At 34.7% G+C, this 27,527-nt stretch overlaps 1 protein-coding gene across 1 annotated transcript in view; it reads right to left on the bottom strand.

Annotated features, from left to right (window-relative positions):
• Positions 1-888: 888 nt before the first annotated feature.
• LOC145303666 (uncharacterized) overlaps positions 889-27,527 on the bottom strand; it is a 47,103-nt gene continuing 20,464 nt past the window's right edge. Inside the window, exons 2-6 of the mRNA XM_080145268.1 lie at positions 25,733-25,873; positions 23,137-24,639; positions 19,974-20,075; positions 7,144-7,367; positions 889-3,756 (exon numbers count right to left, since the gene is read on the bottom strand). Coding sequence (XP_080001394.1) covers positions 3,196-3,756; positions 7,144-7,367; positions 19,974-20,075; positions 23,137-24,639; positions 25,733-25,853 — 2,511 coding nt within the window. The 5' untranslated portion in view covers positions 25,854-25,873 and the 3' untranslated portion in view covers positions 889-3,195. The remainder of the gene's footprint in view (positions 3,757-7,143; positions 7,368-19,973; positions 20,076-23,136; positions 24,640-25,732; positions 25,874-27,527) is intronic.

Below are 27,527 nucleotides of genomic sequence, written 5' to 3'. Positions count from 1 at the left end.
CTCTAGAGATCAGTTTTTTTATGAACGAAAATAATTATTGCATAAGATATTTTCACATACAGTAGTGCAAGGAAAGTTAAATTATTCCGGTTCTTTTAGACTTAGTAAATGTATACTATTTCTAGATGCAGGATTTTTCAATTAAAATTCTGTCAGACAGCTTCTGGTAGGAGGATGAAAAGGCGATCTTAGGTCCTGGACAGCCAGCCCCAAAAGCTGACCTGCTCCATTCAAGGCCAGCAGGCAAGTCTCTCCTATCTGTTAAACAAAAGGTTTTATGGAAACCCGAAATCTGTCTCCCATGTCTTTGAGATTAGCATTTCCTCCTCTATCGTTTGGAGATGATCCATTCTTCTTCTATTCTCTTCTCCCCTCTTTTCTCTTCTGAATCTTCCCCTCCCCCTTTTTTCCTCCCTTCGCTTTTGAACTCATTTTCTTTTCTTCTCTCTCTCTTTCTTAATCTCTCTTTGATACTCTGCCCTCTCTCTCTCTCTCTGTCTCTCTCTGCCTTTCTCTCTCCCTTGTGAAGTCGTTCCATCTCCTTCCTCTTAACAGAGTAATTCGATTATCTAACATTTTGGGTAGCCTTTTGCTTGACATAAATATATGGCTTATTTCTAAGATTACATGTTACACTGTGTCACCCAAATATCTATTTTACTTTGTTGAGAAATTAATTTTTCTCCTCGATATCTCAACAAAAACATATTCTATCATTTCTCGGGGCATATGAGAATATTTTGACTAAGTGTCAACACCTCCGACCACAATTAACCCTCATGGTTACCAGCAAGATTATCTGGTGCTGTCCATGTTTGAAAATAGTGCTATATTTATGCAAAACACTGGAGTACTGAAGTGATGTGACGTATGAACAAAAAGCAGACAAACAAACGAAAATTAATTTTATTAATCTTATAACTTTTTATTTTTCAAAATCAATTACATATAAAAGGCAGTAAACATCAACTTACTATTTAATATGAACAGGATGGTGAATGTCTTTGATATTTCGAGAATAACGGCATTGTTTTTGTTTGTTTTGTTTTCTCGAAATCATCAAAGACATTAACCATCCCGTTTATATTAAATTTTGAGTTCATGTTTACTGATTTTTATATGTGACTGATTTTGAAAAATAAGTAGATGTAGGTTGGTTTGGTTGTTTTGTTTCATTTTGCATATCAAACCTTTTCGGGTTATTACCGAATCCAGTTATTTTGGATTACTTGTGTTGATATTGCATCCAGTTATTTTGTAAAAGGTTTTTATCCTTCATCTTCAATCGCTAGTTTGTAGTGTTTGGTTTGGTTGTTTTTATTGTTTTATAGTGGATTTTATCGTTTTTGTTCCTTGGCCTGCAGAACATTTTTTTTTTTTTTTTTTACATGGGGTTCACCACTTATCAAGGCCCAATGGCCACTCGGGGATAAGGGTTATTGTGTGTACAGTAATCAAAAGGATAGTGTAGCAATAGTATTGGAGAATTGGTAAGGTGTCATTACTTGGGGGGGGCGGTTCATCAGGAATTTGTTTGTGTTGGACTTGAAGACATCCAGGTTGAAGTCGGGAGGGAAACAGGCAAGCGGAACAGCGTTCCACAGGCGTGCAGTCCTAAGAAAGAAGCTTTGTTCATGGAATCTACATTTTGATTTAGGCACAGATAAGGAGTGGGGAAAATTATTGATGGTGGTTTCAGCTAGTCGGGTGTTTTTTGAAAAAGATTGGCGAGGGGGGACCAGAGAATGAAGCTCAGATGAGCACTTGCCATGGAAATAACGATAGAACAACGACATGGATGAGTTTTGCAATGGGAGAGGAAAAAGGGTTACAGTATTAATGTTTGATACATTTTAAGTCAGGAAGTGGGGGAGACAGAAAGAGGAAATGGAATAAAGGAAAAGGGGGGAAGGTGGGTTGTTGTTTTTTTTATTTTGGTTTTGCAGAACATAATTAAGCTTTGCAAAAGGAAGTAGAAAAACAAAACGCATCAATTTTAGGTGCGTTTCGTCTAAGGAAGCCAATATCTTCAGACAGCCTGATCTGGTAGCAGCAGTGAATAGATGTACAAATATTTATAAAATCAACAAGACCTTCTTTCATTGGTCTGTTTTTGCTTATACGTCACCCAGGTAACTGAAGATGCATAAATATTACTTCAGTTAGATATGGTTTTAACACACAAATTCAAGTATAATAATATCGGACTAAGACTGATGGATGTAATTTGTATTATTCTGTGTGTTGCCTCATTGTAAATAACATGTCTCCATCCAGTTAACTGCAAGTATCCTCATTTTTTTCCACTATTTTCTGTTATCCATGTGCTACGCACACATATTTGTCTTCAGCATAATTTTCTGCAAGGCATTAATAGTTATGATATGCTGACATCCCCATTCATAAAAATCCCTTTAGATTTTCATGCATTAAAACAAATTTGGGTCGCCATTTGGGAATAACAGGCGTTCTATCTCGGGGAACGTCAACCCCTCTCTGCAAGAACTGCAAAAACCTAATGTCATCATCTCCCCTGATAGAGATATGCAAGCCACTCATGAATTTGATATTCCCATGAGGAGGAAGCCAGTTTAACCTACCTAAGTTGAATACTGCTTCAGATAGACAGAGAATCTCACTAGCATCCTCCTGTGCTCCAATATGTCATTATTCTTTTGACAAAGCATGTATAAGCAAAAATGTTCAAATGTTAGCATAGATGTAACAGAGTGTGGACATGCGTATGACAGCAGCAGCAGCAGCTGTATATAAATGACCGAGCTATGTGTGAGATATCACAACGAAGAAGAAAGAAAGAAAATGATTATAAAAAGACAGAGAGAGTCGTGTAACACATGCGGGCCGAGAGTGACAGGAAAAGACCCATCCTAAACATGGCCAGAAAAAGACAGAGTACCACATGTTTGACATGGCAGAGTCTTGTTAAGCACATTGGAGTACCAGAAAGCTTTTGAACAAGAGACAAGGTGTTATTCTGCAAAGTACCTGTAAATAAATGTCTGTTGTTTCACTGAAAAAAAATAATGAGTGAATCAAATTCTTTCCTTATCTTTGTTTTCTTGCGACTGTCAGCATACAACGTGTGGGTCCCAAGTGTTGACAAGTTAACACGTGTGTAACATTACATATGAATCTCCTTTGGTCCTTCTAGATTTTCATGCATTTAAACTAATTTTAAAGACCGGAACCTGGCAGAAGGATGACCATTGCTGTGATATTTTGCCTCGATCCTGCTAACATGGCTGCTTGCACCAAATATCTGGACATTACCCGCCCAAAGTGTTGGCGCAGTTTTGATTGGGAGATAATGTGCTGTTGGCTGCTTGTAATTATATCACTTTTGTCCAAAGTGTCCATTCCAAAATCGTCATCTTTAAGACCAGACAGACCACTAGCAGGGTTAGTTCTAACATCTTGTTCACTTTTAGAACCTAATGCTGCCAAACTTGATTTTGTAGATGATTTGGAGTCTTTTTGACTTTGTTCATTCGTATCTATGAAAATCATATGAGAATCTGTATCGTTCATATTTGTAGATACAAATTTTTCTTCCTTTCTTTGGCTGCTGTCGTCATTTGAGGATCTAGTTAGTGTATATTGTACAGATTGGTTGCTTATAATTTTTGAGTCATCGTTTCGACACGGGGATGGTCCTGTTGAGAATCGGTTGTTAAAAAGCTCCATTAAACTTGTGCTGACTCGGCTGGGGACCGGAAGCCGATTCATTGGGAGAAGCTGTAAAATAAATAATACCAATCATTATTTGCAGGAAGGTGAAGGTGGCCAAGTGGTTAACGATATGGAATGATGACCTGGAAGTTCCAAGTTCCACAAAAAATCACTTTCACTTAGAATGTTGGCAATTTTTATGTGGTCCCTCCTGTAAGTACCAATGTTATTCTAGAAAGAATTCTGACTAGAAAAATATCGGGGAAACTAATGCCACCAACAGAATTTCAGATGATGATGATGATGATGACGATTTGTATATCTTTTGATTATCTCTCTTCTTGCCATTGTTACATGATATAAAAATATAGGTGATCATTACTTCTACCAACATAATTATTTCAAAAGGAAATACAATTGGGAAATTAGTTGAAAGCAATTTAAATTTGCTTTGCTTGCTCATTTGTGATCTACTTGAGTTACAAGAAAAGAAAATTATTTAATAGAAGTTATATTATATAGTAGCACTGCCGGTGTAACGCTAAGTGACCTAAACGATTACTATTATGATTGTTATTGACGTTTGGAAAATGTTTTGTTTTGTTATGTACCAGGAATGCTAACTTGGTAAAATGGAATCTTAGAAACAGTTAGGAATTTAGCTGACATAAACAAAATTACATGACAAGCATCAGGAGATGATTCTTAAGTGCTATGTCGCATTAATTAGTAGTCACATGGTCAGAGAATTAAACAAATATGGTTTGGATACACTGTTTACTTTAGCCGGTTGTACGTTACTTCGACTTCATGCTGAGTTCTCTCCTCACAACGGCTTGGGCCCTGTTTCCACTGTCTGGGTGTCAAAGTAGATCTAAAATGTTCTGCACCTTCAATTCGACAGGCAATCAACAAATAAAGAAAAACCAGTGGTCATTTTTCTTATAACAAAAAAAAAATAATTATTCACTAAAAGTTACAAAACTCTGATGGTTCATAAGTTGTGACTAAATACAAATGCTCTGGAGACTGGCGACCTCCATTAGTAAAGTTATACTTATCCTTCACAATGTAGATTCAGGCACTTAGAATAGAGTGAATCTTAAGTCAGGGGTTTCTTTTTGACTGGTTTAGAAAACCCCACACAACTAGCAGAGTGTGTCTTAAGTCAGGGGCTTCTCTCTGACTGATGTGAAAGCCCCAAGCAGGTGGTAGAGTGTGTCTTAAGTCAGAGGTTTCTTTTGGACTAGCGTGAAAGCCCCAGGCAGTTGAAAGAGTGTTTTTGTGGCTACTTTTGCGTTGAGAATCAGGTGGGCGTAACACCGCCTCCAATTCCTAGAATTCCATTTTACAATTCTAAGAAAACCAATCTCAGGCAGTTTTTGAAATTCTAAGGCTCTAAAAATAAATTTCCTTTTCTTCTTCCTTAATGTGCATCTGTGAGTGCCACTCCCAACAAAAGGGTTCATTGCCTTCACCCTCCATTGGGTCTCTACCTTTCACCACCACTCACATGCGATGGTCCATCCTTCATTTGCATAACCAAGGGTGTTTTTGTTCTAGTACCATTTCGTATGAGTAAAAAAATAAATAACTTAGTTCTCCTTTTTTGGGTGATTAAATTCTTCACAGATGAACTTGTCAAATCGTCAAAAGGTGCCATTTTTTTTTTTTGAGATATCTTTATATTGCGTTTTCAGCTAGTGTTCTTTTTTAATGACCATTTATGTCCTCAGAATTTATCATGACAGAAAACAGATTTCTTCTTTATCAATATCCACAAATAAGTGGGTGCTTGTATTAAATTGACACCATAACAACTTTCCTAAAACGACTCTTTATTTCCATCATTATCATCAGTATCATTACCACCATCGCGACCACCATCATCAACATCATCACCAACATCACTGCCATCATCATCATCATCATCATCATCATCATTGTCACTTCCAACGACACTGTCACAATGTAGGAAGTTGAGCAGCAAGATGTCTTTTCACAATTTATTTGAACTTCTGTATGTCAGTACAATCAGGGAAGCAGGGACCTGGGAAGGAATTCCAAAATCTATCAGTTCGAGTGAAGAAACTATTTGAGTAGAAGGCTTCCGGGATCTCTAAAGTGTAAGGGTGGGATTTTGTTGCTTGTCGGATTTGTCGGGAGTATTTATGTTAAGAGGGTACAAAGGCTCGGAACTTATCAAAGGGCTCTCCATTAAAATACTCGTAAAACAGGCACAAGGATGTGACATTTTGTCGATGGGACAGAGGTTGAAGTTTAGTTTACAGTGTAGGACCTATTAGGTTGACGAGTCTTTTTTTTTAACCTTGTCTAGGAGTGAGAGACTAGAAGCAGATACACTAGTCCAAATATGGCAACAATACTCCATGCGTGGGCGAATGGTGGCTTTGTAGAGGTACAGGATACTTTCAAGTGTAAGTAACTTTCTAAAATGGTAGGAGAGGTAATCTTCTTCAAAGCAGCAATGGCAATACCCGATATATTTATTCCAATTCATGTTCCCTGTGAATGTTATGTCGAGAAATTTGAATGAAGACCTTTCAGGTAGAGTATCATTAGTCATGGCTATCAGTGGTTGAGAAGGTTTCTTGTAATCATTAAAGGAAACAAGCTTAGTCTTGACAGCATTGAATGTTACCATCCATTTACGTCCCCATTCCACTACAGCTTGAAGGTCTTCCTCTAAGGTTTCAGCCATTTCTTTAGATATGTATTCATTTGTTTTCTCTTCGTGTCTGTTATAGAGTGTGGGGTCATCAGCAAATATATCCATCTGGGCAATATTTTTATAACAGAGATCGTCTATGAATATGAGGAATAATAAAGGTTCAAGGGTCGACCCCTGAGGCACACCTGCATTTTTATTATATAGTTTTAATATAACATGATTGAGGACAATCTGGATTTTTCTCTTATGTAAGAATGATTTGATTATGTTAAGTATTCGTCCAGTATAATGATCATTTGCATATCTTTTGATTATCTCTCCTCTCCATTATGTTGCATCGTATAAAAATATAGGTTATCATTACTTTTACTGACATAAATTATTCCAAGATGGAGATGAAGAGAAAGAGTTTTCGGTGGGTAGCTGATCAGTATAAGTCTTGAACTTATATAGATAAAGAATAAAGATCTTTCTTGTGTGAACATGAAAACTTATGTGCAGAGATTATTGGTTGCTAGCAGAACGTGGCTCCATTTGATTGGTCAGTTCCTATCGCTAGTGTCTATAAGTAGAACCTTCCAATTTTATTTAATCAAATGTTGCAACAGAAAGGACTTAAATTTTCGTTATCTACTCCTTTGTGATCTAGTTGCATTAAAATACAAATATTTAATAAAAGTTATATACATTTAAATTTTGCAAATTTTAGAAGTATATCATTTCTATTAAATACTAATCATTCAAGCGGAAAGTTGCCTCACCTGTACAAGAATAGAAGCTGCCTCTTGTCCCGATAAAACATCCCAGACTCCGGCAGAAGCGATGATCAACAATTGGGACTGATGCTCAATGTCTGCACAGTAAAAAGACGGAACCGGATGAACACAACTTCTCATCTTTTTATCTCCATGGTTACCAAGACCTCTGGTAGTCTTCAGAACACCGTTAACCAAACTTTCACTGTTGCTCTGCGTGAAGAAGCCCCCTAAAATAAAAAGATGAAAATGATTAAAGTTTAGGGGCTTGTCTTGGACAGAAGACGTCTCAGTTGGAGGTGCCAAATTGGCTTTTTAAAGCTAAATTTCGTGAATTTGGTCTTTTTTTTTTAAACAGTTTGGCATTCAAAAATGTTATTTGGCCTTTTTTAAAATTTGGCTTTATGTTAAATTATATGCAGAACTAATCCCTCATTCTAAATTCTGAAATAATTATTTTTTTCCAACATGTAATCGCCTAAAAAAAATGAAAAATCTTATTTTTGTGTGAATGGGACTTAGCTGAGGTTACTCATTTAACAATTTATCAACAATTATTCAAATATGACATTTTCAAATATTCTTAGGTTGACTTAAAAAGAAAATAATATGAAAATGGTTGAATGTATTATCCATATTCCTCAACACAAATTTATTTATCTAAAAAAGATTTAATTTCCTCCAAAAACATAAAAAGCCTATGATTTTAACTTCATAGGAAACATTTTTACCTCGCCACTGTTAAGAAAACATACAAAACTAATAAAAAAAATATGGCACAATTATTTTGAAGCTTACATCTTTACTATAGCCCAGAGTTAACATGTTCAGCCATTTTTACTTTATATAGCACTAGCAGGCTGCCCGGCGTTGCACAGTCATAAAATACGCTTAAATATGATATTTTAATTTATGTAGATTTTGTATTTATTTTTATAGAGTCAATTCTCTATTGAATAATAATATATTACACCCAATATATAGTAGGGATTTCAAAAGTTTAAATAAATAAACGAAAATATGACTTGGGTGCGACCAGCTAAAATCGAAACCAAAACTCCAGTCTTATTCATTACCATCTGAACTAACAACAGATAGGTATCAGAACTTTAAAACTTAACCAACTTTATTGTATAAATGTACATTTGTGCATGCATAAAAGGTACATGTTTAGTTAACTTACAACCCCAATTCTTTTCACTTTTGACCCTTCCCGTTACCGACTAATAACCAAATCGAATTTATTCCACCGATCCAAATCACTTATATATTTTCAAGTCTGTAAACCAAAAGTTGACAGAGTTGTTGGTAGAGACCGTTCTGCACACAGACTGACACACAAGGTCACTTATCACAATATTCTGTGGATCTATATTAAAAAAACCTTGTTAAACTATTTCCATTCTATGGAGGCTAGGCGGGAACGCAGACCTCACAATTTTATTATACCATCCCTATTTAAGTTAAAACATACTTATCAAAGTATTATTATGTACATCTATATCAAAAACACTTGTAAACGCTTTTTTTTTTTAAATTTTTAAATTTTTTATTTCCATACTTTGTGGACGCAGATCCCACAATTTTAATGAATCATCATTATGCCAGATCAAACATACCCATTCCTGTGTCTCAATACATCTTCTATCATTATATGTGATTAGTTTTCTATAATAGTCAACCATATAGGAGCCTATTCGTGACCAGACACACACACAGACGTTCAGCTTTATATTATAGATATATATTAGTGAATGAATGACAAAAGTTTATATTCCAAAGTTCATGATGTTCACCATCTTATAATTTATTCCTTTAATTGAATTGACATTTACAATTCTTGACAGTATCTGTTTTGTAGCACAAAATCAAATTCTTAATTATTATATCAATTAGTGAATCTATTTTGTCCTTAACTCAGCAAAAGAAATAGGAACAATCAATCCATCAAAAGGAAATAAAGTGCGTTTTGACATGATTAAAATCCGAAAATTAGAAGAGAAGCTGTAAATACCTTACGCCATTTCTTCTGATGAGTTAAGGGCAAAATAGATTCACTAATTGATATAATAATTAAGTGATTGATATTGTGCTACGAAACAGATACTGTCAAGAATTGTAAATATCAACTGAATTAAAGAAATAAATTTATAAGCTGGTCAATATCATGAACTTTGGAATACAGATTTTTGTCATTCATTCACTATATTGCTCTGTAATTACATTGAGCTTAAATGTATATTATAAGGAAATAAAGTAGATTTCCATATATATATATATATATATATATATATATATATATATACATACATATATATATATATATATATATATATATATATATATATATATATATATATATATATGCATGTCTGATTAAACACGTTTGTCTTTTTTCAATTTTGTTGGTAATCTTTTCTATTCGCCAAACGGGGTTTCTTGTTTTGGCTAGTAGGTTATATAGTATTGCGCCCAAGTGGTTGTTGTTCAGCCATATTTTCCAGTGCTTTCCATCGGTACTTCCGATCGTCCTCAAGAAAAAAGGCAAACTCAGTCGTGTTTAATCAGAGATGCATAATAAATGACTTGCTGCCAAAGTATATATACATATATATATACATATATAACTGGAAAATTCGAACTGTGGATAAAAACAAGTGGAGAAGATAAATCATTGAAGGATGCAGAAACTTTGAGGAAAAGCATGTTAAGTATGCACTATTAAAACATGGTATCAGAAAACAGGATGAATCTGCAGTTCCTACCTATTTTCACCAAAAACTGAAATGTACAATCTGTGGCAGATTTATTCTGTCTAAAGCTAGCATGAACCATGTGAAGTCACACAAGATTAGACAATAGCAAAAATTTTAAGAGGATGTGCTGCCACCCAGACACCTCAAGTATTATTGTAATACCCATTGATTGGTGTATAAATCTGCAAGCGGTTTGACACAACATTCAAAAGGTGCATAATAAAGTCCCTCTACAAGAAGCAGCAAATACTAGCAAGTTCCCATGCCACATCTGTGAACAATTATACAAGAGTGTAGCTGGGCGGAAGAGCCATCTACATGCATGTAGACACCTGACATGAAGCTGAAGAGATGGCAAGCGTCTGTCAAGAAGTAGCAATCATCATCATCATTATATATATATATATATATATATATATATATATATATATATATAGAGAGAGAGAGAGAGAGAGAGAGAGAGAGAGAGATAGATGGATAGATAGATATATTATTTTTAAAATATAATTATCCACTGACACGTGTTTCGTCGTCTATGACTCATCAGAGTGGCTGACTCTAGCGTGATTCGAAATCGGGACCCCACGGTAATATATATATATATATATATATATATATATATATATAGATAGATAGATAGATAGATAGATAGATAGATAGATACACAGATAGATATAGAGAGAGAGAAAGAGAGAGAGAGAGAGATTAATAAAAAATATTTTCCATTTGGTCTTTTTTTGGCTTTTTTCCCTGAAAGTTTAGTTTTAAATATTTTCTTCTAGTCTAGCAATCCTGTCTCAGCCATATTTTATTATTTAGATTAATGATTCATCTGAGAAATATTGGATAGTTCGGTTAACCATAATATTTGATTCCAGCCAGAAATTTTTAAAAGTAAAAAAAAAATTATATTATTTAATTAATTGGAATTCATTACGGTGGTGAGACAACAACAACTATGGAAGGCAGTAATTGCTGAGGATGCAGTTAAGAGATTCGGAGTTCCTATTCCGAAACGTTGTGAAACAACAACTAAAAAAAAAAAAAAAAGATGAGGATAATAGTCCGCCATAAATAAATGAATAAAAAAAAATATTTCAAGTAATTTTTTAATCTCATTTTTTACCAAGTTCATTTTTATTTAAATAGTAGCAGGGCTATCCAATATTATCTGGAGCAAAAGTGTAACATAATTTCTATCTCTTTCTTTTCCGTAACTCCCCTCTCCACCTCAATTCCTTTCTATGGACATACACACACAATTCGAGACAGTATAAGGGAAATAACTATAAAAAAAATCAGAGTTATTTCCCTTTACATGATAATGTTAAAAGATGTGTGTACGTCTGGATAACATTAAATTTGTCCCCCAAATAATGCATTTCTACAAAAATTTCAGATATACATTAGGCAGATTTAAAAACATCAACTTTGTGAGTGTTGGTTGTGCGTTTTTTAAGTTTTAGCTGAATATACAAACAGACATGTGTCCTTTATATAATAGATTTACAAATAAAACTGGAAATTAGCAAGATAAATCCTGCCAGGAAAAATTGTTTTGGAGAAAAAAAAAAAGAGGAATAAAAAGAAACAATTGTTTTAAAAACAAAGGTAAGACTTTTGTTGTTTAAGCTTTCTAAAATTTATTTCATTTTTGTTATATATAGAAAGAATTATCTCCCTTACAAATAAAATATTCGACCATCAAACTATTAAAATTTAAAAAAAAAGTTTCTATAGAAGACATTACGTTTAACGGAAAACAAAGGCAAAAACAACAAAAGCAGAATCAACAAAAGCAAAAACAACCGTTTTTATCAGCCAATTTAAAGCCTTTAAATCACTCTCCAATTTCCACAAAGAAATCAACATCCAAATCACATGATCTTAACTAATCAAGTTTTTAATCCTCTCAATTGAAATAAAAGAAGCAATTTGTTGAACACCCCAAAAAACTGAGACTTGCAAACCAGTGAGTAGCCAGTTATCCCAGTATTATACAACTGTTAATAGAGAAGCCACTCTTAGCGTTAACAGTTAAGGCACATGCACTTAAGAACCTGAAGTCCTACCTAACTAATATTCCTGGTGAACCAAGTGCAAAAGAGATCCAGACAATTGCACTTAAAGGAACAGCGAGGATACTAAAAAGAGCTCTCGGTTGGTTTCAATAAAAAGCTGGGCAATGTTGGCAGCTGGTTTGGCTGCCCCATACCCAGCATTACAATCTTCAAAGGAAGAAAAATCAAAAAAAAAAAAAAAAAAAAACGCCAGCCACACTATTTATCAAACGTGTATCCTCAATATGTCAGATAAGAGCGGCCCAGTCTAACCATGCGAAAATAAGTAGCAAGCAAGCGTCCCCAATTTGGTCAATCCATGCAACCAAATTAAAGAGACAAGGGCAGACAACCACACTGACCAATGTTATGAGTTTCTTATAAATTCTATTAATAAAACAAAAGGTCGTCAAAATTCAGACAAACATAAACGTAAATAAATTATGTTATGATTTTAAACCAACGAGTATGAGGGTATATGGAAAATGACAGACAACTCTTACTTGCTCTAGGTAGTCTTACGAGTGTCACGGTTAAAAAAAAACAATAAAAAAAGGTAGGTTATAATGAGTCGAATTGTACCATTGCTTACAAATAATAATCTTTTTTGTAACACAGTAACAGTAACGAGTGTTATTTATGTAACATACATAACATAGATACAGCTCTAAAAAAAAGTAACGACTTACTTTTCATTGACTACTAGACAAAGATGTAGGGGAGGGTATAACTTCTTTCCCTGATATCTTCTGAAGAGAGAAGAACCCCCCCAACACACATACCATGCTAGTCACCATTCACCATTGAACACAGCAAACAAGACACAAATATAATACCAAATAGACAATATGAAGGATATGTTTAAAAAATTTCATATGAACAATATACTATATACATTGGAAAATTGTAGGACTTTAAAAGAAAAATTGAAAAACACAAAAAGCTCTTCATCCACATCCCAAATATTCCTGCCATAGTATATATATATATATATATATATATATATATGTGGCACTATTTCCTTGTGCCACTGTTTCTAACACACTCTGCAGCATGGACGGGTGGTAAATTGTCCATGAGCGTAGAGATACAAAGAAACCCCTTCCCATAATCCCCTTGCTATCTTTCTGTCTCTTTCCTGCACGACCACCATGATGTGAGGACGCATAGACTGTCTCTCCGTGAATGAGGGGGGGCCACCCCCTCCCTCAACGCTAGTTAGGGTAGGTTAGTTAGCTTTGAAAAGTCAATTGTAAAAATTAATTGTAAATTGTTTTTTTTTGTAATATATATTGTATCTCTAATGTAAAATAAAATAGTTAGTTATACCTTATGTATATTACAATTGTGTCGCGTGTCATTTTTCTTGTGTCTGCCATGAATGCCTTCATAAATGTCTGAAGTCGAAAGGCGGCCCTGAGGACAAAGAGATGAAGATTCCCACCAGAATGCCACCAGGGTGAAGAGATCATCTTGAGAAAAGAAAGCAGCCACACCCAGATCCAACATCTCAGGTATGATTTTCTTCTTGTTACTCAGACCCTAATGACTGGCCCGTCTTCATGTCTTCATGAGACCGCTTTAAGACATTTACTATAACACGTCTGTCGGTCACACCCCAGTGACCGGCTGATTGTGGTATAAATGGTGCCGTGACCAGGATTGACCCTGGTTAATTACCAGACGGATCTCGTCGCATCTGTGTCGCAGTATAAATGATGCACTATGACCAGAACATATTGTTTCCCAGCATGGAAATAATTTCGACCCTTAAACCCACGGCACAACCAAAAATAACGACCACTAGACGAATCGAATAAAAAAAAAAATGGTCCACGGTCTTTAAAAACGGAAAAAACTATTATTTCTGGCAAAATTTTTAAAAAATGGCAGACCAGTACACACGCGCACAAAAAAAAAAAAAAAAAAAAACGCACTCAAAAAGAAAATTCAGAACCTGAACAAAAAATTGTCTTGCACCTACAAAAAAAAAAAAAAAAAAACAGTTTGCAAAAGATCGATTTAAAAAAAAAAAGAGTATTGAAAGTAACCCTTCGAAAAAAAAAGTAAGAAATGTGTCCTACACAAAGAAAAAAACAGAGATGAGAAAAAAGTGTCTCTAGAATATGCAATATCTCTTTCTCTCTCACGCTTTCTCTCTTTCTGTCTCTCTCCGGATATATATCGATATGTGTGTATATCTATGCATCTTGTTATTACATGAAAAAAAAAAAGAAAAAAATCCTTCAAACACGAAGCTCGAAAAATAAATTTAAAAAAAAAAAGGAAAGAAAATAAAGGATACCTAACATTTTTTATCGCTAAAAATTTAGATTACATAATACGAAGTTTTCTTTGTGTCAGCGCCTTACAAAATTGATAAAAACAAGATTTTTTTCTATTTTATTATTTTTTTAAACTCGTAGAAATGTTTAATGTCTACCTGTCACTCATTTTTTAAAACAATGGCCGCACATGGGAAAGATAAGCTAAGATGACCTCGTCATGGTGTTTGTGAGGTTGTTAAGGGATGGGTGGTAGAACAACGCTACCTGCCTCTCTCTCTCTCTTCTTCTCTCTATCTCTCTCTCATTCCCTTACCTGTGAGGACGAGAGAGTGACTTTTAAAATCGTCGAAGATTTTTTTTTTGTTATTACGTAATGGTGTTATGAGGGTGGTGGGGTGTGTAATGGCATCGCTCTGCCTCTATCCCCTTCTTTTTCCCCTCATTCTCTTTCTCTACTCTTGCGTTTTAATGATTGTATAGCTAAACCCCCATGGCTGATTGCAGGAGGGCATATAATAACGAATTAACTTGGAGTTTTTTTTAATTTTTCTACCAAGTTTAAAGAACAAAATTATTTATGCTTCGTTAAATTACATTAAATGATGTCTTCAATTTTTTTTTATTAAAAATAAAAACTGAGACGATTATTCAAACAGCACTTAAAGTACTTTTTTGAAGTCTTCGAGTGTTTGGAAAAGTCAACTGTTACATGATTACGTTAATTTTTTGAGAGTTCTCTGAAATGTTCATAGCTTTTTTAAAGAAAAATTACGCTATTACATTTCGAATATTCTCTGAATTTTTAATAATTTCTAAGGAAATATTATTTGACTAACGAAAGAAATTTTCCTCAATTCTAGATTATTTTTAAGGAAGAATTATTCGAGCGAGTTCTTTAATTGAAGGTTTATTTGAAATTGGACCGTATGATAGGGGTCTCTGAAATATTGACTGAGGAGTATATACGTAAAATTGAATTAATTATTAAGAAAAAAAAGATTTCCTCAGTCTAGAAAGATCTCTCTTAAATTGAAATTTTAATTTTTTCGAGCTGTTAACTATACAGAACTGGTTGTTAACTAATGTGACTCCCAGGTGTGGCGGGAGTTTATTAATTCGAAATAATCCTTGTGAGTGAGTTTAGGAAAAGAATTGCTTTTAAATGATAAAATAATTACTTTGGAAAATAAAGTTAATTAACGTGAAATGTTTCTGAATTCGAAATGACCTTGATAATGACCTATAAGAAGAAATGATTTTTAAGAATCAATTAAATAACTTTAAATGTACACTGAATTTTAAAAATAATAATTACGAAATGAAAAAATTTGGGATGTTTTTGAATCTCATTGTGAAGGGTGAATTGATTCAAAATGAATTGTCTATGATCTTTTCGGAAGATTAATTTTAATAATGAACCAAATGTTTGGAATCATTTTTGAATTGTATTACGAAAAATGGGTCTATTCGAAGTTTATGACCTTTTGAGAAGATTGGTTTTTATAATAATAAATGAATTACTTTGGAAAGAAGTTAATTAACATAAATTGATTTTAACGATGAACCAAAATACTTGAAATAATTTTTAAATTTTGGAATTAAATTTTAATGGTCTTTTGTAAATCAAGTTTTGAAAAAATACATATACTTTTTAAATGTACCCTGAAATTTGGGAAAAAGTTAATTATGAATGTAATAACTGAAATGCGTTTGCATTGTGTAAACAAATTCTAATTGTGACCGAGGTGCTCTGAAATGATTTTTTAAAAATGTTTTCTTTTTAAGAAAAAAAATTGTTAACACCCTATTTCATTGATTTAATGTATACCAGGTTTCTGAATTGTTTATTTTTGGAAAATTTTTCCCCCTAATTGAGTATTCTAACTCATGAAGGCTGAGTGCCCTTCTTAGTTAATTCTTTATATAATTAATAAATATTCCGTGGTGGATAGTTTTTATTGGTCGCTCGGCGGCAGACTCCTTGCTCTAACAGAATTAATTGGATTAGAACCTCTGAAGACCAAGGTTTTACTAAATCCATATAGGTCGGCGTGATGAGGTCACGTAACCCCGACTTATCTAAAATACATTATACTGGTTGCTGAAGAGAGCGTAAGTCCAGTAACTGAAGTAATAACTTGGAATACATATAGGTCGGCGTGATGAGGTCACGTAACTCCGACTTGGTTAAAATACATTATACTGGTTGCTGAAGGGAGCGTAAATCCAGTTACGAAAATAATGTTATGCAGACTAAATTAAAAAACGTATAGGTCGGCGTGATAAACTCACGTAGAATCCGGCTTAGTGAAATATGTATAGGTCGGCGTGATAAACTCACGTAGAATCCGGCTTAGTGAAATACGTATAGGTCGGCGTGATAAACTCACGTAGAATCCGGCTTAGTCAAATACGTATAAGTCGGCGTGATAAACTCACGTAGAATCCGGCTTAGTCAAATACGTATAGGTCGGCGTGATAAACTCACGTAGAATCCGGCTTAGTCAAATACGTATAGGTCGGCGTGATAAACTCACGTAGAATCCGGCTTAGTGAAATACGTATAGGTCGGCGTGATAAACTCACGTACAATCCGGCTTAGTGAAATACGTATAGGTCGGCGTGAATAAACTCACGTAGAATCCGGCTTAGTGAAATACGTATAGGTCGGCGTGATGAACTCACGTAAAATCCGGCTTTGTTAAAAAATATTATACTGGTTGCTTAAGAAAGTGTAAATCCAGTAACTGAAATCATGAGGTCATTGCCTCGATGGAGGGCGAGGATGATTACCCTCTCTGGTATTTGAAGCAGTATACCAGCCTACCAGGAGCCTGGTGGAAAAGATAACTTGCTTCACTGAGTTCCTGATGGAACGTAGAGCATGGAGACATTGATTGCTGACGGCCGGTTGACGCACCATTCACGGAAAATTAGGGACTTCTGAAATTTATGAATGCTCATAAATTTCGGATAGCATAGGGAGGGATGTGGCACTATTTCCTTGTGCCACTGTTTCTAACACACTCTGCAGCATGGACGGGTGGTAAATTGTCCATGAGCGTAGAGATACAAAGAAACCCCTTCCCATAATCCCCTTGCTATCTTTCTGTCTCTTTCCTGCACGACCACCATGATGTGAGGACGCATAGACTGTCTCTCCGTGAATGAGGGGGGGCCACCCCCTCCCTCAACGCTAGTTAGGGTAGGTTAGTTAGCTTTGAAAAGTCAATTGTAAAAATTAATTGTAAATTGTTTTTTTTTGTAATATATATTGTATCTCTAATGTAAAATAAAATAGTTAGTTATACCTTATGTATATTACAATTGTGTCGCGTGTCATTTTTCTTGTGTCTGCCATGAATGCCTTCATAAATGTCTGAAGTCGAAAGGCGGCCCTGAGGACAAAGAGATGAAGATTCCCACCAGAATGCCACCAGGGTGAAGAGATCATCTTGAGAAAAGAAAGCAGCCACACCCAGATCCAACATCTCAGGTATGATTTTCTTCTTGTTACTCAGACCCTAATGACTGGCCCGTCTTCATGTCTTCATGAGACCGCTTTAAGACATTTACTATAACACGTCTGTCGGTCACACCCCAGTGACCGGCTGATTGTGGTATATATATATATATATATATATATATATATATAAGAAACTTATATGACCTACTACCATTGCAAATAACCTACACATAAAAATCTATAATAAATAACCTTTCATGGCATTAAATGACCTAACAGAATTGATATGCTGTTAAAAAATCAACCAACCAACATTTATTTATTTAAATCTTTTTCTGAGTATATTACTTTTTTTTTTTAGATGAGGACTGATAATAATTTGTCTTATTTGGATTCATTCTCATTTTGTCCGCAAATTTCTCTCTCTCTCCCCCCCTCTCTCTCTCTCTCTCTCTCTCTCCCTCTCTCTAGTAATAAGTAACGATACTAGATATCCAGAAAAAATTAGATCTAACGCTCTCAAAATTTACGCTAGAATTGTCCACAGTATTTGGTTTTCTGGTCAGCAACTGATATTTTTTTTTACTTGGGAGTGAACACTTCTCAAGTCCCAAAGGCCACTTGAGGATAAGGGTTAATGAATGTACGGTCGTAGTATTGTAACCGTTAATGGTGGAAATTGGGTAGAATTTGATTATTTATGGGGATGACTCAACAAGAAATTGGATTTGAAGGCTATAATGTTGTAATCAACCGGGAAGCAGGCCAGTGGAACAGTGTTCTACCGGTGTGTAGTTCTGGGAAAGAAACTGTGTTCATGGAATCTGCATTTAGATTTAGGCACAGTTAGAGAGTGGGGGAAATCGTATATAGTGGTTGTAACTAGTCGAGTGTTTTTGTAAAACTTTGGCAATGGGAAACTAGATTGGAGTTCAGTCGAGCACTTGCCATGAAAATAACGATAGAGCAAAGACGGGCTCGCAACATCTCTTCTGTGGGAAAAAGGTTGCAAGGAAGAGAAAAGGGTATCACCTATTATCACCTATTAGGTTTCAAAGCCAGTTTTGAACTCTATCAAGACTGGTATAGGGTACGTCAAGCAGCTCCTGCCCAGATATGGCAACATTACTCCATTTTAGGGTGTACCTAACTCTATTACAGATAGAGGATTGCATTGGCAGTGAGTTACTTACTGGAGCGGTAGAGTGATCCAACCATTTTTTCAGCGATCTTGGCAACAGATTTGATGTATGTGTTCCATTTCAGATCAGGAGTGAAGGTTGGATCCCAGAAGCTTGTCAAGATATGGAGCTTCTCCAAGACGAGAGCCACTCATTTCAATTGGAGTGTGATGAGGATAAGAGCGATTATGATGAAAAGGGGAGAAAGAAGTTTGGTTTTCAATGCATTAAATTAACCAACTATTTTTTTTTCTTTCTTGTAAGTTAGACAGCAGCATGTTTTGATGTTTTAGACTTTTGGATTTTATAGTGACAAAGTTGCTCCCAAGAAATTCTATATATCTAACGGATATTTTCATAATAGTGTTTTCAGCCAGACGAGTGTTTCTCGTGAATGTTCACTTGCATTCCATCAAATGTAAAAGTCTTGGGATTGCTTGGTCACACTAAGCATTTCAGTGCAGGCCTATGCAAACCATGCGTTGAAGGTATAAATACAAGGAAGTAAGTGGAAAGGTAGATAAAAGAGAGGATGGATAGATAACGCTTGTGAATGGACAAACATAAACCAAACGAACACCTTGGCTCATTTATTTGGGTTATTTATCTTGAAGAACACTCAGTTAGGTTATTGGGTTAGTACATACTCTGCAGCTAGAAGAGAAAACGTTTACTAACTAATCAGGCAAAAAGTATATGTCTATATAAAAAAAGTATGGAAAATTAACAAGAAGAATTTTAATAAAACAAATTAAAATCAGTTTTTCGTATATGTCTGATTTTAAGTTGGAGAGAACACATTTCAAATCTTTAATTTAGAAGAGTTACATAAAAGGCAGAAAAAAAGGGGGAGATAAGTTAGTTGTAAACTGTAAAATGGATTCGGCCCAATCTAGAATCGGTCATATATGAAAAAAACTGATTTGTATTTTTTATTAAAATTATAATCGATATTTTCCTGCAATTTTTCGTGTAGACATCTACTTTTGCCCGATATGTAAGTATATCAAATAGTTATCCTGTTACTTAATCTTGGACTGCCATATTTAACTTGTGTATTCACAGAAACGCCAAAGAATGTTTACCTTGTTGTAAGATGCGTTCTTTTTCCTGTTTGTTTTGTGGGGTGTGTCTTTTCGTCAGTGGATGAGCTCGGTTGCCTTTCACAAGGAAGGCCTGGACATTTCCTAAAAAGAAAACAGGCATAAAAAAATACACTGCCGATGTATAACATACAGAAAAAAAGGAAGAAAACTGTAAAGTATCCATGTTTGATTCATGCCGATTGGGTAAAAATAAATAATAATAATAAATAAATTTCGTTTCCAAGAATGTTCAACATAAAATTTAATAAAGTAAAGTAGTTATTTCCCCTCTCCAATCGGACATCATAGCACAATAAACAAATAATTTCGATATGGCTAGGCTTCCTACCAGTACCAATGTTTCCAGACATTTTCAGTCATTCTCATTCAATTTTATAATCTCCTACATTAATTCCGATCAAACTGATCCTCACAAACAATTAATACATGGAGGAAGAAGGAGTATTTTTTACTCAGTCACAAAAATCTATTAAAACTCTGTCATCATTCATCTGAAATTCTCTTTGATTGGATTTACTTCTCAAGAAAGACCCTTATTGTCCCTTATTGTTTCATTTAATTATTTTATGATATAACCTTTCACCAATTATGATTTCCATAGGTAAATAATCACCAGTCCCTTCCCCTTCAATTCTTATCGTCCAGGCAATTTGAAAAAAAAAAAAATATCCACAAAATTAGAACAACAAATTAATAAAGTATGCTATATTTTTCATCATAATCTATTACTGTGATTTTTATTTTTATTATCATTATCTGTAGTAATAATATTCAATACTTCAAGGTTGAGCAATGGAATTTCTTTAGTTAATCTAATTTCCTAGGCAACACTGGGGCATGAATTGGTTCTTGTTAGTAAGATTATTACATCAAATGGCTTCATGCCTTGTCTCGAGTGATTTCCATATATATATTTGCTCGGTAATAAAAAAGGCTTATATATATTTTAATTAATGCAGATTTCATATTCATTATTACAGAGACAATTCTCTGTTGAATATCATATTGTACCTATTATACAGTATTGATTTCAAAAGTTGATGGCACCCAAGTCATTTAAAAAAATGACTTGAGTGCCATCAGTTATAGTCGAAACAAAAACAGTTAGCACTTTAGCTGTTCCCTACCATTTGAGCTATCAATAGATAGATAAGAGAGATTTAAAATGAAACTACTTCAAGCTATGAATGAATTTAAACCTGCGCAAAAGTAATAGAAATATGTCGGCAAGTTGAAATGAAATTTTGCATTTGAACTTGCCGATATATGTTTGTACGCGTTATTCCTCCATCCAAACAAAGATTTTACCCCTTATAAACCATCCCTGGTGTATGATTACTATTTCCTGTTAATTTCAGTGTTATGTGATCAGTAGCTTAAAAGTTTATCGGTTAAAAATTTTTACACAGACAGACATTCATACATACATCTACTGTTTTATGTATATAGATACGGTTTAGTGTGACCAACTGATCGATTAGAATTGAACTCTCCCGCTTGCAATAAGAAATCTCTTATGGGATTAAGAGCCAGAGCTGTATGTTTCAGCTGACGGCTTTTTAATTCCATAATTATCCGTTGCTCAGCTACTAGGATCCCATCCTCGACCATCGCAGGTCGATAGATGGCCCTGTTGAGGTGAAGATCTTTCTCCTTTGCAATTGGCATATTATACAAACCTCCCCTCTCCTGTGACCCGGAAAGGATGAAGTACAGAAAGGGAGATAACGTTTTTATGTATGAAAGAAAAATAAAAACAGGTTGTTATTATAAAACAATGACAGTGATAATAGTTAAGCGATTAACGACACGAACTGACAACCTGGATGTAATGAGTTCCGAATCACAAAAAAACACTTTCATTTAGAATGTTGGCAATCTCTATGTGGTCCCTCCCATAAGTGTCCGATGTCTTATTAAAATGCTAATTAGAAAGATACCAGGGAAACAAATGCCAACACTAAAATCATCTGATATTATGTTTCTGAATTTTTGAGACGATAAAGTAATTGCACGTGACACTCTTCTGGAGGCTGAAGGTTCAATCCTCAGGGCGGGCGATATTCAGAATACAGTTGTGAGTTACTTAGGACTTCTACCCCGTCATTTCTGAGGGAACGGTAGCATGCTACTTTTGTAGATCTAACAAAGGGTTTTGTTTGAAATTGCTTGCTTGACAGAAAGATTCCTGAGTTGGACAGATTACACCTAAAGAAGGTCGGCGGTTACATCGGCTGAAACGTTGGGCAAATAACACTCAAGATGAGAGTAGTATTGTTGATTTTTTATTTTTATTTTTAGAACTCTTTGAGATGATGCTTCATAATTTGTGTATTCATTCTTTTTTGTTATCCTCATCTTCATAGTTGTTATGACGTTTCTGATTTTTTGAGATGAGGATTGGTTATTCATATTATTTGGATTCATCAGACTACTGATCTCATCTTGAGTGTGATTTAATTTCCGACCTTCTTCAGGTGTATCTTGTCGAACTCAGGAATGCTTCAGTCAAACTTTAGAATTTGGGCGGAATTTCGAGCGGAACCCTTTATTTACTTCACGGGAGTAGCATGTTCTTGTTCTATCAGCCATGACTGGATAGAGATCCTAAGTAATCCGCAGTTGTATTTTTCGGTTGCTCACACTGAGGATTGAACCTTCAACCTTCAGGAGGATATCATTTTTGCAATTGATTTTTCCAAGTACTCTAACCACTGTGCCATGGGTCCTTGCGGAAAATTCTGATACAAAACGTTATTTTCATAACGTTTATAACGTTTCGTACCAGAATTTTCCGCAAAGATGAGAACAGTAGTTCGATGAATTCATAGTTGTTGTTTCATCACATTTCGGCCAACTCATCCTCTGGCCTTCTTCAGGTGATTAACCGCAACGGGATAGAAATGCTGCCTTCCATAGTTGTTGTTGTCTCACCAGGTTTTGGCCAACTCATCCTCTGGCCTGCTTTGGGTAAGATTGAAACCGCAATCCTCAGATACTGCTCACTTGGAACTGTAAAGACTCAACGGCTTCATCCACTGCGTTTTCTGAGAGTAGTAGTCTGAATAATCCAAATCATAAAAATCGTTGGATTTATACGCAATGAATGAATGGATAGAAAACAATAAAATTACATACTTACCGACATTAGCAACGTACAGCTTTCCAACGATCTCTTCCGGGTTAATTGTCATTGATTGAGTTGTAGGCGATCTTTCACTTGACGGGGAAACAGTCAAGTTACTCTGTGGAAGTTGTTCGGGTGTTTCATTCAGTTCTTCATGTTGTACGGATTCAATAAGAAGGGTTGCGGCTGAACAACCACTCCACCTCACACGGGACGTTTCACCTACCCCATACGACAAAACGGCATCAGTCTGTTGGTAGGCTTCCTTGAACGCGGATGCGATAGATGTTGCTTGATCGATTATTTTATTTTTTGTTTGGTTTGAAATGAGCCCTTCTTCGTTCGAGTCATCGCTATTTTGATGCGTGGACACTGTTTCTTGAGTTTCACAATTAATTGAGCAATGATTTCTATTCTTATTAATTACTTTAAAGAATTTAGTTCTTTCTAGCTGTAAACGGTTCGAATTCTCTCTAGATTGGTCTTCATTCTCTAACGATTTCCTTTGTACATTTTTGTTGATGGTGTCTTTTTCTATCAGATGATTATTTTTAATACAAGGTATTTCGATTTCCAAATGAGGTGCTCGATTGCTATAATCATCAGTCGACTCTGTAATAATCCGTTTCTTGTGCTGTTCCAAGATATTTTTGGCTAAACATCCAGAAAGTGAATCAGAAACGCCTGCCATGTTCTCTTTATCATCAATCTGGTCATGGTCATCGATTTCTTGTGGTATCTGTTCACCCTTAGAACCCCCACTGACGTGAAAACCAACCTGGTGACTACCAGACTTCTCATAATTGTCAACGGACGGTTGTGTTTCTGGAATTTGACACGATGTCACGGCATCTTTTAAAAAGTTATGCAAATGCTCCGATGCCACCAAGGCAGCTGTAGGCCCGCAATAACCATCGAAAACCGCAAAGTACGAAACATCGACAGCGTTCTCCTTGTTCGCCGCATAAAGACAATCTTTAAAGACCGCAGCGTCTTCCATATCTCTTCTATGCATTTTGTTTTGAGTGGAGCATATCCCAACCGCGTAGATACAAGAAAGTCGTGATGTGAATGACATGGTGAGAAATTTGTCGACTTCCGCTTCCGATTTTCGTTTTTTTAGTGCGTTTCCGTTTAGAAACGAGAGCGTAGTTAGGGAAGAAGCCAAAGGGTCGACGTCGTTTTTCAGATATTCAAATGCACGATTTATTTGTTCAATGCGTGAGAGAATTTCGGTTGAACTACCGTTGATTGAAGTCGATTGCATACTGTCGTAGGGCATCTGTGTATTTCTTTGATTAACGGCCATCTTGAAGAGTTCGTCTTTCAACCGAGAAAGTACGAGATTCCTTTGTTCAATGAGACTTGACAGGTTTGAAGGGGGGTTTCTTTTCGTCCATTGCAGGGTTTTTATCGCTTTGTGGTAAGACTTATGATTCCGGAGTGACGCAATCTTTACGTAGGTGTCACATTTCGGACAGTGGATGACGACGTCCTCCGAGCTGTATTCAAGCGAATCTGAAACAATTTACAATAAACGGTTAATTGAATAAAAAGCAATTGATGTCTGAATCGAGAAGTGATTCTTATGAACGCTAAAAAGAAAATGGCCATGACTGCTTACAGTTTCTCGCCTGCTTCATTGGAATTTGTTTTCCTCCTCACTTTCCAAAGTTAATAACTTTTAACATAAAGGTGTTAAAACAAATTATTTTCAGCAATTGAAGTATTCTCTTCTCCCCCAAATGTAACAAGCCGGTGCGAAGTTAGGAACTTCTTTAAAGCAAGAAGACAACTAGCCAAAAGATTCAGACTATATCAGTCGCACGTGAACTGAACGAAGGAACCAGAAAGTCTACTCAACACCCCATCCCGATGATTAACCGAAAAGACTCAGTGACTCACATACCATGCACATATATGTACGTACTGCAAAAACAAAGGTAAGGCACACACATACACAATGCCACGCTGCCAAATACTCGAATATGCACATAATGAACACTTCGATTTGTAACTACTATTCATTTTACTTAAGCACATATTGAACTATGACTATTTTTATTACTGAAATTTTACATCCGTTTTCTTGTATAAAAATGTTTTATTATAATATTACGTATTTCTCCAATGCCTCTTCTACACATTTTTTTTTTAATGTTTTAGGAGCCATTGCTACCTGGTGACCCTTCTATTATTTTAATGTTTCATTTTATTTCAGTTTATTATACATCCTTATATATATATATATATATATATATATATATATATATATATATATATATATATATATATATATATATATATATACATATATATTTATATATATATATATATATATATATATATATATATATATATATATATAAATTACAGTTAAATTTACCAAAATGATCCAAGATGGTAAAATTAAAGTATATTATAAATATTAAAGAATTAATATTTATAAAGTTTATATATAATTTCATTCAATTAGTAAGCCTCTTACATTTAAATGGCGATATGACTTGTTAGGGTGAAAAAAAGAAGAAAAACAAACGGATAATGCCCATATCTTATGTATTAATTATAGACATATGAATGAAAAAAAAAAAAAACAAAAAAAACTTACCAAACTCGCATAAGATGGTTTCAGTGGTTGTTCTTCGAATGTTATTTTGTATTGCATTCTGGGAAGTGTTTGTTGATGAAGGAAGTATCTGACTCCACGAAATAACGCTTGGTTCAGTCATCTGATTTATCTGTTTTGGCCCTTTGTGAAAGAATATTTTTATGGTATTATATGATTTTATATAGAAATATGATGTGTTTATGTTTTTATTTATACACACACACACACAGGTATAGTGGCTAAAACTACCCGCTCTGTATAAGCAGTGTTCCTATAGCAAGTAATTGCAACTTACTATAGATACTATACTGCAAAGAACGATGGTGAAACGGTGCAAATACAGAGGGGACGGATGAGCCATGATCTGTGATACATGAAGAAAAAGAAAATACTAAATAAATCACTAAAATTACAAAAAAATAAAAAATGAAAAAGTTATTAGCAAGGATGATCTTCAGCAGTTAAAACCTTTGATCTTTTTCCTTCCCTCTAATATTTTTGTCACACACACACACACACACACACACACACACACACACACACACACACACACACACACACACACGCACACGCACACACACACACACATTTAAAAAGTAAAATTAAATTTAAAAAAATAAATAAAAAATTATTAACAAAGGTAACTTTTCAACAGTTAAAGCTTTTGGTCCCTTTCCCTCCCTTTAATATACACATACACATTGTCTCTTTCACCCCTCCTCTCTCTCTCTCTCTCTCTCTCTTTCTCTCTTTCTCTCTCTCTCTCTCTCTCAAACACACACACACACACATATATATATAAAGTATAATAATAATAAATAAATAATATAAATAATAAGTATATATATATATATACTTATTATTTATATTATTTATTTATTATTATTATTATTTATTATTAGTTATTTATAACTTACTAACTAGCTCTACTTACGTATTGAGCACTTTTGAAGTAAATACTTAAAGTTTATGCCTAAACTTATACTTTCGTATATTAATTTTATGTGAGTAAATGAAGTAGTTATATATATATATATATATATATATATATATATATATATATATATATATATATATATATATATATATATATATATATATATAATTAAAATTAAATTAAAAACAATAAATAAAAAGTTATTAGCACCGATGACCTTCAACAGTTAAAACCTTTGGTCCTCTTAGTAAGGCGTACACATAATATCGTAACCTCCTCTCATATTCAATGAATCAAACAGCCAGACATTTCAGAGGGTTAGTTATTGGCCAAAGAAGAAGAAAAGTGTGTGTGTGTTTTACAAGGGAGACACCACTTATGAAGGCCACTTGAGGTTAAGGGTTGATGAGTGTAAGATGGTGAGTGAGACAACAGTGTAATGATCGGTAGTGGAAATTTGGGTAGAATTTTAATATTTAAGGAGACAGCTCAATAAAAACTTGTTCACATTAGACTTGAAAGCAATCATGCAGTAGTCAGCTGGAAAGCATGTCCATAGTACAGAGTTCCACAGGCAGGTGGTTCTAGGAAACTAACTTTGTTCATAGAATTTGCATTTAGATTAAGGCAGAGAGTGGGGAAAATTGTTGACAGTAGTTGTAGCTTAATGAGTGTTGTGAATGTTTCACAGGGAGAACCATAAATTGAAGCTCGGTCGAGTACTTGCCATGAAAATAACAATAAAGCAGAAATAAACTCGCAATGTCTCTTCTGTAAGGAAAAAGGACATCACCTACTAGGTTTCGAAGCTTATTTTGCACATTGTCAAGATAAAAAGCTCCTCCCCTTATATGGCAA

The sequence above is a fragment of the Euprymna scolopes genome, chromosome 19, assembly GCF_053919585.1.
Source record: "Euprymna scolopes isolate OS-2025 chromosome 19, ASM5391958v1, whole genome shotgun sequence".
In the NCBI taxonomy this organism is placed as follows: domain Eukaryota; kingdom Metazoa; phylum Mollusca; class Cephalopoda; order Sepiida; family Sepiolidae; genus Euprymna; species Euprymna scolopes.
Note: the sequence above shows the minus strand (reverse complement) of the source record. Positions and strands in the feature narration are given on the sequence as shown.